This window comes from Protopterus annectens, chromosome 1.part1 (assembly GCF_019279795.1).
Source record: "Protopterus annectens isolate FY-2018-M chromosome 1.part1, PAN1.0, whole genome shotgun sequence".
NCBI lineage: Eukaryota > Metazoa > Chordata > Ceratodontiformes > Protopteridae > Protopterus > Protopterus annectens.
In genome coordinates, this window is record NC_056726.1 from 563,520,323 (window position 1) to 563,539,459 (window position 19,137).

Sequence of the window (19,137 nt, forward strand, 5' to 3'; positions counted from 1 at the left end):
AGGAGGTAATACCCAACTCCAAAGGTTTATTGTTTACGCTTGACTTAGAGCTTGACAAATACACTTTAAAAATGATGAGCTTCACTTTTATGTTTGTACACATTTTAGTATTTTGGCAAAAAAAAAAAAAATGTGAAATAGTCTTCTCGTTTCTTTCCCTACAGTGCCTATCAGATAATTATCAAGAAGGATTCCGTCTCCTCACAAAGGAGAAAACGAGCTTCAGATATGATCTGCAATGATGAACTATATGCATATAACCGATTACAGTCTAGTAATGCTCCATATATTACAGCTGAAATTCCTGGAAATAATCTCACTGCTCCTGTTGAGTTCATCATTGGAGATGAGAGAAACTACAGTGGATACTGGAACGCACCTCTTCAGCGTGGAAACAGTTACAGTGTTATTGTGCGTATTGTCAGCAGATGGAAAGAGGTACATCAATATATGGTGCTTTTCCTTCTACAGTGATAATCAAACAGGCAAGGAAAAGTATATGGTGTGGAGATGAAGTATACACAGTTATGGGCTTTCATCAAGTGAAAAGTACTGTAATATTAGTTTATCAAATTAATCATATTCCTGCATGTAGGAGATGGAAGGCTGACATCTGTAACTAAACATGCATTATTATAACTTTATAGTATTTTATGTATCAGTAATTTATAGGTGTACTGCTCATTTTTGAAAAGCAGAAATATGTGAGTGCTTATTGAAAACTTGGCCTGCCACTCTGCCTTTGTCCATGTCTGGCACTTCACATCTTTACCTTAACCCTTCTCCATTCAAGAACTACCTTCTTTAAAATTTTGTCAACTTGGAACTAACTTCAGGATGTGTACTTCATGATGACTACGCATTCTGTGGAAAGCAAAAACTTTATTGCATTGCTCTGAGCACTACACCTTCCCCATCATCAAAATATGCTTCCTGTTTGCTTTTTTTTCCAAGAGATGTGTTGTTTCACTTTGCAGACCTCAGTGACATAGTCAAACATGTGTTTTTAAGTTCCATGTTCTAACATACATTGTCTCTCTCCAGACCTATTTTTGAAAATACATGTTAATTTGATATACTATTTGTTAGCTCTAAAGTGGAGCAGTACTACAAGCCTGACACCTTACCGGCCAGCTGCAAGATCTCACAACTCCATCTGACTGCTGCATTTTAAATATAAAAATATTTCAATTTACCATGTTTTTCAGGAGGCAGTTCCTCCTGCACTTTTCCATTTTGGAGCTCTGCCCCCATGCCCTGATTTCTATGTATGTACTACTTTTTAGGTTATTCCATCTTGTCCAAGATGGTGCAGCTTTGAAAGTAGAAAGGGTAGATATCAGAGGTTTGAAGGGGGGGCAGAACCTTTAAACCGAGGAGTGTGGCTTTTCATAAAAACATATACTACAACTGTACATTCATATATATATATATATATATATATATATATATATATATATATATATATATATATATATATATATATATATATATATATATATATATACATGTATATATTAGCTTGCAGTAAGCTTACACATAGTAGTTTGGGTACAACAGTTAGTGTTTTGATGTTATCAGTTAGACTCTGTTAATGCATTACCCAAACTTAGATGACATTTTTAGGATTGATTCATTCCTGTCTATGTCCGTAAGAAACAAAGCATCAAACCTATACAAACTAGTTAAGATGGAGTCCTTACGCCCTTCATTGATACAAAAAATAACTTTCTTATTTCTGCTGGCATTGCCTTTATCATGTATCCCAAAATTCCACTCATCTTCCTAAAGATCTTCACGCATTTTACTAGCTGATTAACTGGAATGATTATTTTTAGTTACTTCTCAATATTGCTTTGATATTAATCCTCATTTACTTTAAAGGCATCCTTTATTTTTGCCTGACATAAAGAATACAGAGAGTGGATAAAGATTATGTATAGTAGTAATTATAGTAACAGCTGACGTCACCCTTCACACCCATACCAAAGACACATACCTCTAAGAGTCAAACGGAGGCAGACTCTTTATGGCCCACTGAGACCGTATCAAACCATGGCAATGTTTTAATAATAGATGACTCTACTGTAAGGTACACTGGCAACACCCCCAAGGGGCTGATTAAGAATAGGGTAACATTTATATGTCTTTCTGGAGCCATGATCAGTGACATAACAAGGGTTCTTAGATCTGTTAATTTTGCCAAATGTAATTATGACCCATTAGTGGTTCCTGTGGGGGATGAATGACTACAGGTGTTCTACCCAGGGGGACATGCATAAAGATATGACTGAGTTTGCTACATATGTGTCTGAGTCAGACAAGACACTGGTATTGAGTGGTATTTTGCCATCAACCAGAATGTTACCAAAATTCAAAGACAAGATAATTGGCATTAATAACTGGCTATGTAACTGGTGTCATTCTAAGATCTACAAAGTGGCAGCTTGGAAAGAGGTGACTGACAAGCCTTCTTGCATTCCCAGGAGTGGTCTGCTCCATGGTTATCATAGCGTTTGCATTCTGGTTAAAGACTTTGCTGTTACCTTTTTTAGGAAGGGAAAGGTCCACCTGATGGATATTGCAACCTAGTAAATTCTAATCTATAACACATTAATGTGGCTCTACTCCATGTCAGGAGTCTTAATTAAAAAAAGCCCAAACTTGAGAATCTCACACGACTTGAACACATTCATATATGTACAAATACAACAACATAGCTTCAGTGCAATGAAAGCACAATGTATTTATGGGTATAGTGCATATCACATCATCAGACTCACTGACAATTATGGGGGCTATCAGTATTTGTCAAGGATATCATCACCTTATGACAGGTAGCTCAGGATACCACACTGAATTCCAAGATGCTGAATCACCATAAACAAGACTAATTACCACATCATCACTAGTTATAGAATGCCTTCCATGTTCCATTCTGAGCACAAAAGATATCTTAACTCATTAACTGAAATCCGATTAAACCTTACACCTTTCTTCTGGGAGACATTGACTATCCTTCAATAAACTGCATGGCCTCCACTGCCAGTGGTCAGTATGTCCAGTTTGGCATTATAATATGCTAACTATTTTTCACCCATTCTACTGGGGGCACCAATAGCCTTGATCTAGTCCATACAACTATTCAAATGGGAGTAGAAGTCAGAGATATAGGCAGTAGCTTTATCAATAAGATCTTTCAGAGCAGGATTTTAACATAATTTATTAACGTTATAAAGAAACTGAAGGTGGTTTGCTTTAGAGAAGTCAGTAAACACAGAGGTATTTACAAGAGAAGTATGGTCAGTTTTACTGCCACTTCTTGCACATCTCCAGTTTATCATACAGCCTTATTAATAAGTCCATAAATTCTTGACTTTTTCCTTTAAAACATCCTATAGCTCCAACTGGGTGGAAAATTAGATGTTTCAAGAAAGAGATTGCTGGGACTGTTATGCAATTTAGATAGTTGGAAACTTTGCAAACGCACATTGTCATCTTTGTTGGAGATGTGCAAAATGTGCTACAAAAGCCAATACACCACTAGGATTTATAAGCTTTTTTAACATCTGTGCTTACTTTTATATCTGACATGCTATAACCCATAACCATTTATACTCCTACATGTTCACTGATATCAGTGGTACAGTCTTCTTATATATGTCAAATAAAATAAATTAATGAAACCACATTATTTAAATGAGAGACTTTATGTGTCACTGTAGGTGTTTTACAAATGCAGAAAAATGCTCAACAAAGTATATTATTGTCTCTAGAGGACTGATTAGCAGTACTAAGGATATACATAATTTTATTTTCTATTGACATCCAAGAGACAGAATAGAAGAGAAAAGTTCATTTTTATAGAGCCCGAATATTCTTAAATATTCTAAGTCTGCCTCTGTGGCATTTGTTTTCAAAAGCAATTTTTCAGCTTGAAATTCCAGTTCCAAGATGGCAATACTTTGGACAAAAGGGCATATTGTGAGTAATGTCACTTTTAGACTTAATATATGTCAGTTCACATTTTCAGTTATTTAGTCTCCACATTTTGGGACACTGTATTATGAGTTCTGAGATTTTATAGGATCATAGGATCATAGGAGGTTACTAGGCTATTGGCCCTGAAGCCCTTATAAGCCTAACCAAGAGTTTAGCCCATGTTTAGACAAATCAGCACTCAATGCCCCTGTCCGGCAGGGACATGGGTGGAATCCCAGAAGTATATTTTCTGTTTGCCATGCAGTTATCCAGGTTGCACTTAAAAAGGGGTAAAGAGGTACTCTGCTTGATGTGGAGAGGGAGTCTATTCCATAGATGAGGGAGTCTCTGGGACACAAATCTGTCCTATCAACAAGTCCTGTTGATGTCACAGACCAGGTTGTGGCCACGCATGTGGGTTACTTGAGTGGAGCTTGACTTGCGGATATGCAGCAGTCCCATCAAGGTGGAGTCCATGATTGCCTTCTATGCCAGGTTACCATTTTTAAAATGAAGCACCAACTACGGTCCAAGTGCCAAGCAGTCACAATTCAAAGGTAAAGAGCACTCAAACAGCTGCTGCTCGCCCACAGACTTCTTTAATAACACAGCACAGCACACCCAGTAGAAAAGTTTACTAAGAGGTTACCATTTTTGTGAGTAGAAAAAGAAAATTGAGTATATCTGGTTAAAGTATTTTAACTTAATTTTGTTTAGTCTACAAATCTTCTTTTTCACAATAATCCGGTATCATTACATCATTACTAGCAATTCAGGATGTCAGGAGTGTTTTCATGTACTCTAGAGTTGCTTTCAGACAAACTGTTTTTTTTTGGCAAACTTGATTAGAAAAATCTTCCTTTTAATATTTGCAGAGCATTTTAGTTTTGTAATCTTACAAGTTTATTCTGTGGTCATTTCATAAGTATTTGCTGTGACTGGCACACTAGGAAAGCAATAATGACCAACAGTATAGACACTATATTAAAATAATGGACCACACAGAAGTGTCCCTTGAAAGATCCATTATTTCATAATGCCTGTTTTGGACAGCATTACTTGTCTTAGAAAATGACCACTGTGTTTTTTTTAGGTTTGTATGTATGTATGTATGCATGTATGTATGTATTTTTTAATTTTGAAATACAAGCATTAATATAATTGCAGTTTATTTACTTTTGCAAAAAGAGACAAAAGACACAAACAGGCTATAAATATAATAAAAATGAAAATAAAAGAAAGAATCAATGAAAAAGAAACTCAGGAAACTCATAGGATGTTTTACTCTTACATGTTACTTTGTGCAGGGGTGAGGTAGTTTGTAATAGGACACCTACACCACTCCAGCTTTCCGGGGTAGGTTGTGATAGGACACCTACACCACTCCAGCTTTCCAGGGTAGGTTGTGATAGGACACCTACACCACTCCAGCTTTCCAGGGTAGGTTGTGATAGGACACCTACACCACTCCAGCTTTCCGGGGAAAGTTGTGATAGTACACTTACACCACTCCAGCTTTCCGGGGTAGGTTGTGATAGGACACCTACACCACTCCATCTTTCTGAGGTAGGTTGTGATAGGACACCTACACCACTCCAGCTTTCCGAGGTAGGTTGTGATAGTACACCTACAGCACTCCAGCTTTCCAGGGTAGGTTGTGATAGAACACCTACACCACTCCAGCTTTCCGGGGTAGGTTGTGATAGGACACCTACACCACTCCAGCTTTCCTGGGTAGGTTGTGATAGGACACCTACACCACTCCAGCTTTTCGGGGTAGGTTGTGATAAGACACCTACACCACTCCAGCTTTCTGGGGTAGGTTGTGATAGTACACCTACACCACTCCAGCTTTCCTGGGTAGGTTGTGATAGGACACCTACACCACTCCAGCTTTCCGGGGTAGGTTGTGATAGGACACCTGCACCACTCCAGCTTTCCATTTGATTATATTGCATTAAAATGTGAATGTCTTTAGCAACTGGCAGTTGTGCCTGAAAGTGGTTTATTTGGTAAGTGCCATTAATCCATGTAAACCCCTAGACAACAGTCCATCTGATGAGTTGAGCATAACAATGAACATTACATGAAGAATTTTACAAAAACTGTAGTTGTAATTTCTGCCACAAGTTTTAACAAGTCAAATTAAAGGTCAATAATTGGAGGCAGGGAAGGAATCTATTCTTTTCAGGGTTATTTTGAATCTTTAGTTCTGGGTTATCTTATGTATGTTTCTCATTAACATTAATCTGTTATAAATGGACTCTGTAGTTCCTTGATTATTTGACTGCCATTGACTCATTTGTAGCTATCTAGCTTGAGTAGTTTTGGTAGTCTCAAAGACAGACAAACAGTTCCATCTGTTTATATACACTTAGTCATATGCCACTGCAATTCTACTATTTGTAGTGTCCAGTATCAACAACAGGCAACAATTTAAATTAAATGTAAGAAAACTGCAATACAGCTACAATAAAGCAACATAAATGATTAAACTCATTGATTGGGGTAAAAATTGTATAGTGACCTTTTTGGCTAAGATCAAGTGTAATGAATATCAATTTGCAAAGATTTTAACCATGTGCTTTATGCTATTTAATTGTATTCTCTGGTTTGCTATTGCACTTCTAAGCCTCACCTTTTCATATATGGCATTTAGCTGATGGGTGAGCATTTAAGTTTTTTTCAATATTTATAGCAGCAGGCGCCTGTGAACCAGATGTGACACAAGCTAGTCTTTCCTGCTTGATATACATTTCTAACTAGTCTGTGATGTTGTCTTTTTTATTGAGGTGGGCTTGCAGTCATGTCAAATGGCTTTTATTCCAATGTGTGTGTCTTTGTGTGTCCATATCCATGTGCATGCATGTGTGTGCATGCATTTGTTTGTTTCTCTGGGGACAAGGTGAGAATCAGATATTTTATGGTAATGAGGATATAAGGATGGCAGCTCTGCAATGTCTTGGTGTTCTTTTGAAAAGTGCTTGCTTTTTCATTCATTTTGTTTTGTCAGGCTTTTTTTTAATAGGACTTTGTGAAGTATTACCAAGCTATTATTTTTGTACTTTTGGCCAGTCCTGTTTCATCATTTATGAATGCCATTTTAAAATGGTATTAAAACAATTTTATTTTAAAACATTGAAGACAATAGCCAATGTCTTATATTGTCAGCCTTTTTTGCCTTTTACTCTGTTTTGAAAGTCTTCAACATTTCATCCAGACAGCAAAATGTGTTAAGTTAAATCAGCACAGAAAACCTTGGCAAAACATATGAAATAATTAGAGAAGCAATTATTTACCTCAGAGGACTGTTACATACAAGCATTTTGTATTTCAGCTCTACCAGTTAACAGTTTGCCAGAATGATTTGTTTTTTTCTTCCTTTTATGTTCTTTTCAATCTGATATTTTAGAATACAACACTGTCATAGTATCTGGTGTCATTTCTTTGTAAATGATACTAGCTTCCTTAAAGTCAGAAATATTCGTATTACTTTTTTAAGCTTTTGAAATATGTTTTATATGAGAAAGCAGACAAACTGAAATCCTTCCTTTAGTTTCTAAAATGTGCGAGCCTTGATTTTGTTTGGAGATATCCATTAGATCCTAAGTAGGACCACACTTTTGGCTTTGAGAGCTTGTGTGTGATATATCAAAACATTTTTGGAGTTATTTTGTACTTAAACACTCAGCAGTCCTTGGAAACAGTTCAGCACTGATTTAGTTTTCTAACACTTATTGTAATATAAAAAGTAATATTTTTGCTGAAGAAAGAGCAGATTTGAAGTGCCAAAGTGTGTTCTAACATGTTTCAGCAGAAGACTATGAGGAATACTTTATGTGCTATCAGAGCAGAATTTCTCCAAACATCATTTGCATTATTTAGGTTATCCATATGTAAATCTGTCATTCCCTTACTACAAAAACAGGTTATACCAATAATCCATGGAATTCAAAACATTTATTTTTTAATGCAGTAGACAATTTTGCTTGATGAGTATCTGTAAGCTGGCTGGGGGTGGGGGGGGTGATTCAAAAGCACACTGAGCACAATCACTACAGATTGTGAAATGCTATGAAAATGGTGATATAATGCCATGGCAATGAGCAGAGTTACCACCTGCAAATTCAACACACTTCAAATAAGCTATTCACTACTTAAGGACAAATGCGTACAAACCCAACTAATCAGTTATCTCTTAGACAGTAACTTACTTTCCACCTCTCCCCAGCAAACCGAGAGATAAAATAATTTATTGTAAAAAAAATATAATAATAAAATTCAAAATCAAATAAAATTATGAAACAGTCATAAAAACTCAATAAAACAACTTTATTACAAAATAAAGTCTCTTAAGTATGAAGCAGCCCTGTGTGAACAAAAGTGTTTACTGTGGTCACTATTATTTTGCAATAAAGTTGTTTTATTATGGCATTATGACTAGTTTATCATTTTATTTTTAATAACCTGCTTTCCGTAACATGACATGGCTTCAAACTCATCTTCCTCAGTGCTATTAATAGTTATTGAAATAACACCAAACTAGTGTCATCCTTGATACTGTCTCTGTTTCAAAACTATTAGAGAAACTTGCTAAATAGGGTGCATCAGAGTCCTCTCATCCATTGTTTCATAAGTATCCATTCAATAGATTTCTAACTGTAAAATGGCAAACAAATCATTCCATCTTTTTGCAAATCCATTGGAATACTCCAGGGGTCCATTTTAGGTCACCGACTCTTTAATATAGTTATAAATGATCTCTCTATGATTGCTAAGCAAGCTGCAGTCATTCAGCATGCTGATAATTTAACTTTTATCTGTGCCACATCTAGCCTACCAGAGTTTTAGTACATCACCTAGGAGTTTTTTTCTTTCATTGAATCCTGGATGGAAAACATTCCCCTACTACTTAAACCCCCAACCAAAAAGTAAATGGTCTTTTTTCTAACCCCCAAAGCATAATGTGATAGCAAAACACTCTTTACAATCGCATCACTAAATAACACCATCATTGAAGTAGTTCCAGATGAAAACCAGAAATTTGACTTACACATTCAAAAAACATATACATTCAAAATACATTTAAAAAGACCCATCAAAATTTGTAATATTGTGTAATGTAAAAAATGTAATATTTAAGTGTATATATCCAAACTTTTTTGTTTTTTAGAGTTATATTTTTTAAGACAACCTATATACTTCATTTCAAAATGTGCTTTCCTACCTAATACACTTTATGGTGAATGTCAAACCCTTTACCATGAAAATAGTATTGTATTGTTTTGCTAAACTCCGTAGTCACTTTCTGTATAATTAAGTTATTTGATGAAAATTTACATGAATAATGCATTGAGATATTTTTTGGCATTTTGCTGTCCTGTTTTATTAGATTAATGTGGAGCTTATCTCCCCGGGCCTCTACTGAAAATGGACATGTATCCAGTTGGACTAGCCCAGTCAACAAATGTAAAATAAATAAAGTAAAATAAAATAAAAGCTAGAGCTTCTTATTAGAGCCAGACATTATCTGATTAACACTGGCAGGAAATCTGTAGCCCAACCTACCTGATTCTAAGTTTCCTCAGTATTTAGTAACCTACAACATACACAAACAGAGATCAAACAGTGGTATAATAACATTGCCAAATTCACTGCAAACCTTATTTACAATCCACCTATAGCATTGCCCTTAATATCTCAGTTGAGTTTACATAATATACCATCTTAACAAATGTCCTTCTTTAAAGAATGTTTCTTGCTTTATTCACCTACCATGGAACTTTGATCTAAAGATAAATTCCAACTCATTGCAAAATAAATTCCATAATGTTGCAGGAGATGCTCTGTATTTTAACTATGTTTCCAAAATATGGAATACTATGCTCTGTACTCTAAGGCACATCAAATATTTGCTAAAAGTGCACTTTAAAGAATCTAGATGTTGTGCATGAATGACACCAGGATAATAACTACAGTCTGATAGCCTACTTTCATCATACCCTACTCTTTCATAACCCTCTGTTTTTTTATCAGAATGAGGTCGTTCTAGTCTTAGTATTTCCAGTTTCTCTCTACACCCTTTCTTAAATCTTACCTTATATAGCCACAGCTACTTGGCTGCATCAGAAACACTAGCATTAGCTCATGACTTATGCAGCTGGCTCCTAAACTCTTATGTTTCCCTTTCTCCTTTTCTACTCAATACAGTTTGCCTGTCTGCCTGACTATTCTACCTTTGCTTATCTTTCTTAATTAACATATTCTAATTTCTCTCTATGGCACTGGCATAGTTATTCCAGCCTGTTCTCATTGTTAACCCTTAAATATACATTTTATTTTATTAATCTAACACATTTATATGCAGTTCCATTCAAGTTCCTGCTGTAAAACTCTCATCTGTCTCCCTTCTGTAAAAATTCCTTTGCTTATGTACTTCTGTAAAAATTACTCTACTTTTATGCATATGATTTATTTTATCCCAAGGATTACTACACTTTAATGATACAATGAATTATCATACCTTGTTATATATGTAGTTCTGACATTTTTTCTTTCTATATTCAAAATGGACTACAATGACCTTTTTATGCCTAGCCATGTTTCCCAAATCTCCGACAAGTTCTGTCATGCTTAAGTGTAAGTAAGGGCTTGGGAGGTGAAACATTTACAAAGAGGTGCCTGGTAGATTAATCATTTACAGGTTGCCTAGGTCCATTAGAGGCATAGGTGCCAAACCAGAGATGAATTTCCTGTTCCCCATCCAATTGTCCGGTTACGCTTTAATTGGGTTAAGGAGCAGCTCTGCTTCACATGCATGGTGAGTCTGTTCCAGAGACAGGGTAGTCTCTGGGATACATACCTGTCTCTCCAGCAGGTCCTATTTATATCTCAGGCAAGGTTTAAGTCTTTGGAATGGGTAATTCTGTGCTGTTTCTTTTGTGGAAATGCAGAAGGTCCATCAGAGAGGGGTCTGACAATACCTTCAGTGTCAGGCATAGATTTCCCCTCAACAGTCTGTAGGAGACAGAATACAGGCCTTGAGGTGGTCTGCATAGGACATGTTATTTACTCCCTGTATTCTTTTAATAAGGAATTTCTGTGGACATTCCAGTTGTTGGATATGCCTCATTAGGTACATACCAAAGGAGACATTGTACTCAATGACAGGTCTGATGAATGCAGAATGCAATGAAACAATGACTTCATTGGACCTTGAAGCCATACCTTTGTTTATATGTTGCACAGCAAAGAGTGATTTCCTCACTACCGTAGACACGTGATGGTCAAAGGCTAAATTAATGTCTATGTGTGTCCCCAAGTCATTAACTACTGGGTAAACTCTTAGGGAGTATGTTGTCAATATGATAGTCTACAGGGATGGATAACTTCCAGAAGGATACAATTATGCATTTCTTGGCAATAAGTTTTAGTCCATTGCTCTGGCACTAGTTGTTTGTCTGTGTCAGCCCTTCCTGGAGAACATTTGTGTCAGTGGGTGATTCAGTGATAGCTCTTAATTTGCAATGATCTGCAAATTTAGTCAGCCAGATTCCATTAACATTTGCCTTATCTTTAGAGAAATAAATGCCAAAAAGGAGCAGTCCCAGGACACTCTGCTTGTAATTGGCCTCTCTGTAGAGGTGGACTTCCCAATTCTAACTTCTTGTGTCCTTTCTGTGAGCCAGCTGGCTATCCACTGGGTGACATTAGAGTTTGTACCTAACCTCATAAGTTTGTCAACAATGCCCAAGTGGGGAGTTTTGGTCAACTGCCTTGGCTAAGTCAAGGTAGACACTGGGAATGATTTTGCCATCCTCCATTGCTTGGTGACCTTTAACAAGTCCATCAGGTTGAATAGGCATGACCTGCTCTTGATGAATCCAAATTGGGTTGGGTCCAGTGACAGTAGGTTTCTTATGTCATTACTGATCATTTCCTTAATAATTCTTTCCATGGCTTTACATATGAGACTAGTGAGACTTATGGGTCTGCAGTTTCCAGGGTCTGTAGATGACCCACCTTTGTACAGAGGGATGACTGTTGCTATTCTCCATTCATGAGGCACTAGCCTGTTTGGAGGCAACAGTTAAATAACAATTCCAGAGGGCCTGATCCTGGGATATTGTCTGGGCCCATTATTACAGTGTTATTCACCTTAGAGAGAGAGCATTAAGAACCTGTTCCCTGGTAATATTAGCAGGAGTTATATTTGATTGTTTCTTGTAAGCCTGCTGGCAGATACATTAGCTGGTCTTAATGAGACAGTAAACATTAAATGTTTTCTGATAACACAAAGTCTTTAAATGTTAAATATTGTTGTTTAAAGTTGTTAAAAGTACTCATATTTTCTCATTTTCCAGAAATATGTTTTCATTGCAGAACAATTATATTTGGAATTGTGTCAGCAATACTGACCATTTCAGATAGTGAGTGACACTTCTGAGTGGTTAGTGCCTGGTTACATTTTTTGAACATGGTTTTATATACACTGTAACTCTAAGATGAACAGAGGGAACAGAGGGAAGCATTTTATTGGTTAGGGATGATTATGTGATTCCTTTGGTACTTCTTATAAACTTGGTTTGTGTACTTAGTTTTAACTCTGATGAAGTCTGTTGAATAAAAAGAACAAAAGCACTCAGTAGTTAAAACTTGGGTCTGAGACTCCATCCACACTTGCTTTTGTAGGACTGTTCAAATTTTATTTTATTTTTTAATTCTACTCTGTGTTTTGTTCTAATCCATAGTCTTGCCCCAGATGAAGTAAGGGTCTGTATGTTGTTGTAGTCTTTTCCTGTCCGATACCTTGAATAGCAACCAGAATAACCAGGAAGATTAGAAAGAGTCAGGAATTTATGCACTCTGCCCCTTCTTTCACCATGTGCAAAATATTAGCACAAATTCAAAACTGGCACCTATGAAGCAGTTATTATGGTTTCTAGTTTTCAGCAGTCCCCAGGAAATTATATTCCTATGCTCCTTTTCTCACCAGGAGCAAAACAGAAGCTCTAATCCTAAAATGACTAATTTCAATGACTTTCAAGAGAGGCAGCTGTGGTCTCTTTCCTAGTTTTAATATGCAAATAGAATCAGAAGTCCGGTAAAACACAATGTAAGGAAAATGGATTACAATATACAAAATAGAAGAAGGCAATAAAGAAACACAAAATACAAGAAAGCAAAAATAAACTTACTTTTCCCTGAGAGCAATTTGTGGCACAGTCTGGGTTAGTTTTCTACTAAAGTTAAATGCCCCAAATTTTATGTTTATTAATGCCCATGGGCTAGTATGGCTTTGCTGTATGCATGTAACTTAGGACATCTACAAACTGCTCCTGTCTGTAATGGCCACAGGTGAAAATCCAGGTGTGAATTTGCTATTTTCTATCCATTGTCCCAAATTGCATTTCAATAGATGTAGAGAAGAGGTCTGTTTCACATGAGTAGGGGAGTCTGTTCCTGTAAAGGGACAAACTCTGAGACACATACATATCCCTCCAACATGTTTTCTCCACTCCAGTTGTTGCAAATGCCTGGTCAGGTATAGGATAAAGGATGACATGTACTCAATTATTAGTCTAATGAGGATTGAGTATACTGTAGATGTCCTACAGGCCAAGCAGAGCATTAGGCTGCCAGTGTTTGTCAACCTCATACCAGTGACATACACCATTATTGCGACATACAGTGCATCAGACCCCACAGTAGACTCAGTTGGTATAGGACCCCAGAAAGTATGTCTGTGCAGCCCATGGGTGGGTTTGAACGTACAAAAGGACATTTTGCAAGAGGTGAATGAAATCCCCTATTACAGTCAACATATATACCCCTCTCTGGGTATATGGGATGGTTATTCTACCCCCTAAATAAAATAATTAGAAGAATCCAGACATACCCTGGTAGAACTGTAGGAAGAAGATGGCCAAAAGTGCTATGAATGACACAGAAAAAACTTCCTCTAGACTGATCACTAAATCAGGTAATGCAGGTGTGTTTGATACAAAACCATGTGGATCCCTAGTCTACGAGTAGATTTGCTTAGTATAGCTGTAAAGTCCCTTCCTCACCCTCTAACTACTGTGCACTCACTTTTCCCGCATCTGTAGACCATAGGAGGGGATGGTTGTAAAAGGTATAAAAGGTTTATATGTTATATAAACACACATATCTGTATATCTTTATCTCCATATATCTGTAAGTGTGTGTGTGTGTGTGTGTGTGTGTGTGTGTGTGTGTGTGTGTGTGTGTGTGTGTGTGTACATGTATATATATATATATATATATATATATATATATATATATATATATATATATATATTGCTTCCTGATAACTTTGTTGAATAGTACTTTGGTTGACATCTGTTTAATCAACACCATGTAGTTGACCAAACAGATGGTCAAAGGTGTGTGAGATCAACAATCCCCGGGTATGGGTATTTACCCTTTTCCCTGGGGATTATGTGATCTTGGAGTTAGAATATATAATTAGCAGGGGGTGGGGTGGGAGGTTGAGGGTTTCTTTGTGTTCTTTCAAGTTTTGCATGTGCTGCATAAAGAGCATGTCAACCTGGATAATATCAATCAGTTTGCTTTAACATTATGCACATGACATAAATGGTATTCGAATAATTTAAATAGAGCAATTATATATAGATATACTATTATAAATATATATATATATATATATATATATATATATGTGTGTGTGTGTGTGTGTGTGTATTTGTGTGTGCATATGTATACGTATGTATGAATATAACACCGTGGAGGGTATAATACCACTCCAGTTACACCTTTGGGCCCCCCAATCTCAACTCATTGTATCACTTTCAGAGTTACAGTACTCTCAGCAGACAAAGGGTCTACTTTTGAAATAACAGAATGTAAGTTACACTTGACAGATGTAACTCACCTTTAAAGGACACCGCATCATATGCTGCAACTTAGGTGAGGTAGTTCTTGACAAGAACTCCTAATAAAATCTGTATGTCAACAGTAGACACACACACACACACACACACACACACACACACACACACACACAGTTTACAGCTTATATCTGGGCCTACGCTGCCTTCATAGTATAAAAGATAGTAAACTTCAATGTTGTTTATTGAATATGCCACATTATATTGCATCTGTATTTACTGACATGTGATGTCAGTAAATACTATTACCGTTTGCAGTTCCCCCTCACAGTATGCACTATTACTGTCTTTACACTGAGTATCTTACTCCCCTGCAGTATGAAACTTTAAAGTACTGCTTCAGAGAATACAAGCAAAGCATAACTAGTACATCAAAGTAAAAATAATGCCATTTCCCATCATGTACCTCTCTTTAAGCTTGTAATGATTGCACTTCAACTTCCCTTTGATAGTAAGAGCTTTAAAGATTGCTGCAATGCAGTTTTTCATAGTACAATACACCTAGCAATGTGACTGTGGCTGCTAGTATCACACAGTTTTGAAGCTCTCAGCCTGGCCATTATGCTAATGAACTTATTTTGACAGAATGTTTACAAATCACACTTTTATCTTATTATACAACTCACTTATGCTGCATGCTGAGGTCAGTCATTTTGTGCATGAGCATCTGTGAAGCACAGTCAACATTTATGGGTATGTCAGTGACCTTGGTGGAGATGTGGGGAAAATTATTTTATTATTATGACTATTAGAGGTGAATAAGAGCAAAATTAGTGACCAATTCAAAAAATGAACAAGGGAATCTACAACCTGAAAACCAAAAGTAAGGATACCCAAGTTCTGAAGAAGGCCCGTTGATGGTTGGGACAAAAACGCATGGTATTTTACTTGTATATGTGCTTAATAACTTGTTATACATTAAACTTTTTTTAGACACACACACAGATATCTACATGTTTTACCTGATGATATCTGTCATGCAGGAGTGTTTCCACAATCACGTGCTGTGGACACAGCCATAGACAAAGTGGATGTAAGATGGTTGTGGGGTGTGTGTCAGCATCTTGACTATGTATCACTGCCCACACCTCTGTGACTTCCACCTGGCATAATTCTGTCATTTGTGCCATACTACTGTCTTTGTTGGCTACAATCACTTGCTTGACTTGGTACACCACACTGGTGAATAAGGCATGTTAGAATGCATAAATAGTAGCACTGTGTAAGTCTACATGGAATTGTAAGACCCATCACTGCAAAAGTAATCAAGGAGCCTCAATCCTCACCACTGGCAACAGTGGGGATGTTCACTGGGAGGATAACAGGTGCACACAAAGTATTTCCAGATGCAGCACTCTGCATTAAGCAAAATTTCCCTTAAGTGCACACAGGGACCACAGTCAGCCTGGGGCTAGTTTCTCATTCTTTCTCCAGATCCCCAGCAAGACTCCCCACTCTTAGCTGACTGACCAAGTGAAGACCTCCAGCACCTTCTCTGTCCAAACAGTGCTTTGTGTCTCGGGCCAAGTAGCTGACACACACAGTCTTTGAGATTTGATTTACACACACACACACACACACACACACACACACACACACACACACACACACACACACACACACCTGGGAAAGGCTGGCACAGGTATACCAGCCATGCCCCCTTCTGCCCAGACTATAAGGTAGTTTTTACTGCCATTAGTCACTCCTAGACAGCTACTTTAAGGCCCTTAATAAAGGGTGAATAATTTTACTGTGTAATATTAATATTAAATGGTAGTTTGATTAAGAGCAAGGCTATTAGGAGTGGCCCACAGAGTGTCACCAAAAAAATATGCAAGTACTCTCAAGACTTAAATATCTTTCCACAGATAAGCCACAATGAAAGGTTTACATATATTTAATAATAAATAATGAACAAGACAATACTAAATATATATTCACAGTGACTTCAGAGTTTAAAACTACAGGAAATATTTAAAATAACATTGCAGGACAGTCTCAAATAAAACAAGAAAAGGATCTAAACTAAGATTCACTATGTTCCTGGCTGTATCTAAGAGAATTACTGTAACCTAAGAACTTACTAATAGAGCAAGGTAGATGTGGTGAATAGATCTTTTATTTGTTGTCAGGTCCAAGACAGAATACAGAATGCTCTGTCTCACTAAGAGACTTCTCAAATGAATATCTCAAATATTACTGCTTGGATAGCTTGCAGAATGACATGAATTCTTTTCATCTGAATCCTAATTCCCAGGTAAAACCCCCACTGCTGGAAGCTGGCAGCATTTAGCATCTCCCTGTAAAAATACATAGACCTCAGATCTTTGGCAGATGCTGAAAGTCATAAAAGAATTACATTCCTCCACATTTCAAGACAAGTAATTAGTTCACCATAAAGACAATATAGAAAGTTTCCGAGCACAGACTCTATGTCTCTAGCTGCATTGAAAACTGAAAGATATACTCCTTTACTGTGTAGCCTATAAAATAATTTCAGCTATTTTTCTGAAGTTTGCTGGACTAAAGTAGCAGTTAGAATAGTGCATATACATTTCTGTTGTCTTCTAGTAGGTCACACTGTGGATACATTTTAGGCACAAGCACTTTATAAAATACCTTTTCAACACACGTCTGTACAAACCCATTTGATATACACATGCCATACAGTTCTAATACAGTTGTAACACAATCATCTTATATAAAGCATGTTGATATTCACAAATGGCAATTTTTTACAAAATTCCAGATAGCTCTGCTGGTAGTATCTCCTTTTGTCACAGGCAGGTTGACCATGCCCATACAATATGCAAGCATGGCCAAAATTGTATGCAACCTGTCATGACCTGTTATAGCCAACATCACTTTCCTGAAAGTGTTCCTATAAGCCCCCAATCCTTGGCCATGGTTACACTGCCACTGCACACCTGTGAACACATCATCTGTAATACTTTAACCTCTTTAACGTCTGTACCTACTCAGCTGTATAGACCCTGACATAGCAGCAGAGCTAGCACTTTACAGTATTAGTGCTTTTTCTTTTTCTGTCCCTCTCTATTTCTTTGTTTGTCCCTTTCCTTTTTTATATTTTTGATTTTGTTTTCATTTCTACATATTTTAACACTTTGTGCAGCATCTGCCTCAACTGTGGCTGTGGAGAGCCCTACCATTCGACCTGTCCATCTTCCATCAGTATACCATTTTTCTCCAGGCCTGACACACCATCTGGTGATAGAAGTGCTATGCTAAGAGGTGATCTGGGGGCATCCCCTGTAACTTCTGATGGTCGCTCATTGGGGAGGAGTGCCCTTGTGACACTGCTAGGCTGGTCACGATTTGTCATATGGCAGGAGATGAAACAGGTGATGGGGGATTTTGCAGACTGGTGACCTAAAGCCTTTATTGACTACCTGGAGAGAGTCCTTGTGTCTCTTACAGAGTTGGATTGTTGCCTGGTACTGCCATCTCCACCATATGAGGCAGGACCCATTGGAGAGGAAAGTCAGGGTAGTGACAAAACTGGGTCCTCCACTTTTTGTCATCACATTTCCTGTTGGTTTCGTCTGCATTTTATATTTGTTTGTATGCCCCTGTTTTCATACTTCTACCCTCTTTCCATCCCTTGCCTTCCCTTTACATCCTTCACCAACTGCCTTGCTTTAAAAAATGGGCACTTCCTTCTTTCACATTTCCACTCTTACATTCTCCATGTTTTTGTGTCTGCTTGCTTTTCCCACTTTTCTGACTTTAGTATAATCCCATATCCTCCCTGTTTCTGTGAATAAAAGTGCATAGAAAAACTTTGGGAACCACATATGTTGATTACATCATTCTTGTAGAATCAAGATGTAGCTCTTGTGTACATGCGTAGCTCATGCATGTTACATGCTTGCTATTAGCATTTGAGAAATTCCAAGCCACAATCCTCACTAACAGCTGTGTCAGTTTTGCAAGAAACTTTCTTAATTTGTTACTTTATGGCCTTTTAGATTCCTTATTGTGAATTGTTAATTGATAATTACTTTCAAGCCACACTGCACTTCTCCACATCTTTGTGGTAGCACTTGAACAGTAGTGGAATGCATTTTTCTGTATCCCAAGGAACAGAAGCTGATATTTACTTTTTATATATATTTTTAATGGGTACATTCATATAACACAGTTGGTTCTTTTCAGAGACAACCTGGGAACTTTGTCTTCTTAATGATTCATTCAGTATTACAAT

At 37.1% G+C, this 19,137-nt stretch overlaps 1 protein-coding gene across 2 annotated transcripts in view; it reads left to right on the top strand.

The window, feature by feature from the left end:
- The window catches only part of LOC122806395 (receptor-type tyrosine-protein phosphatase U-like), a 1,549,454-nt gene that overhangs the window by 816,628 nt on the left and 713,689 nt on the right, over positions 1 to 19,137 (top strand). For both annotated transcript variants that reach the window (XM_044076762.1, XM_044076771.1), the window contains one exon: positions 165 to 438. In XM_044076762.1, coding sequence (XP_043932697.1) covers positions 165 to 438 — 274 coding nt within the window. The remainder of the gene's footprint in view (positions 1 to 164; positions 439 to 19,137) is intronic.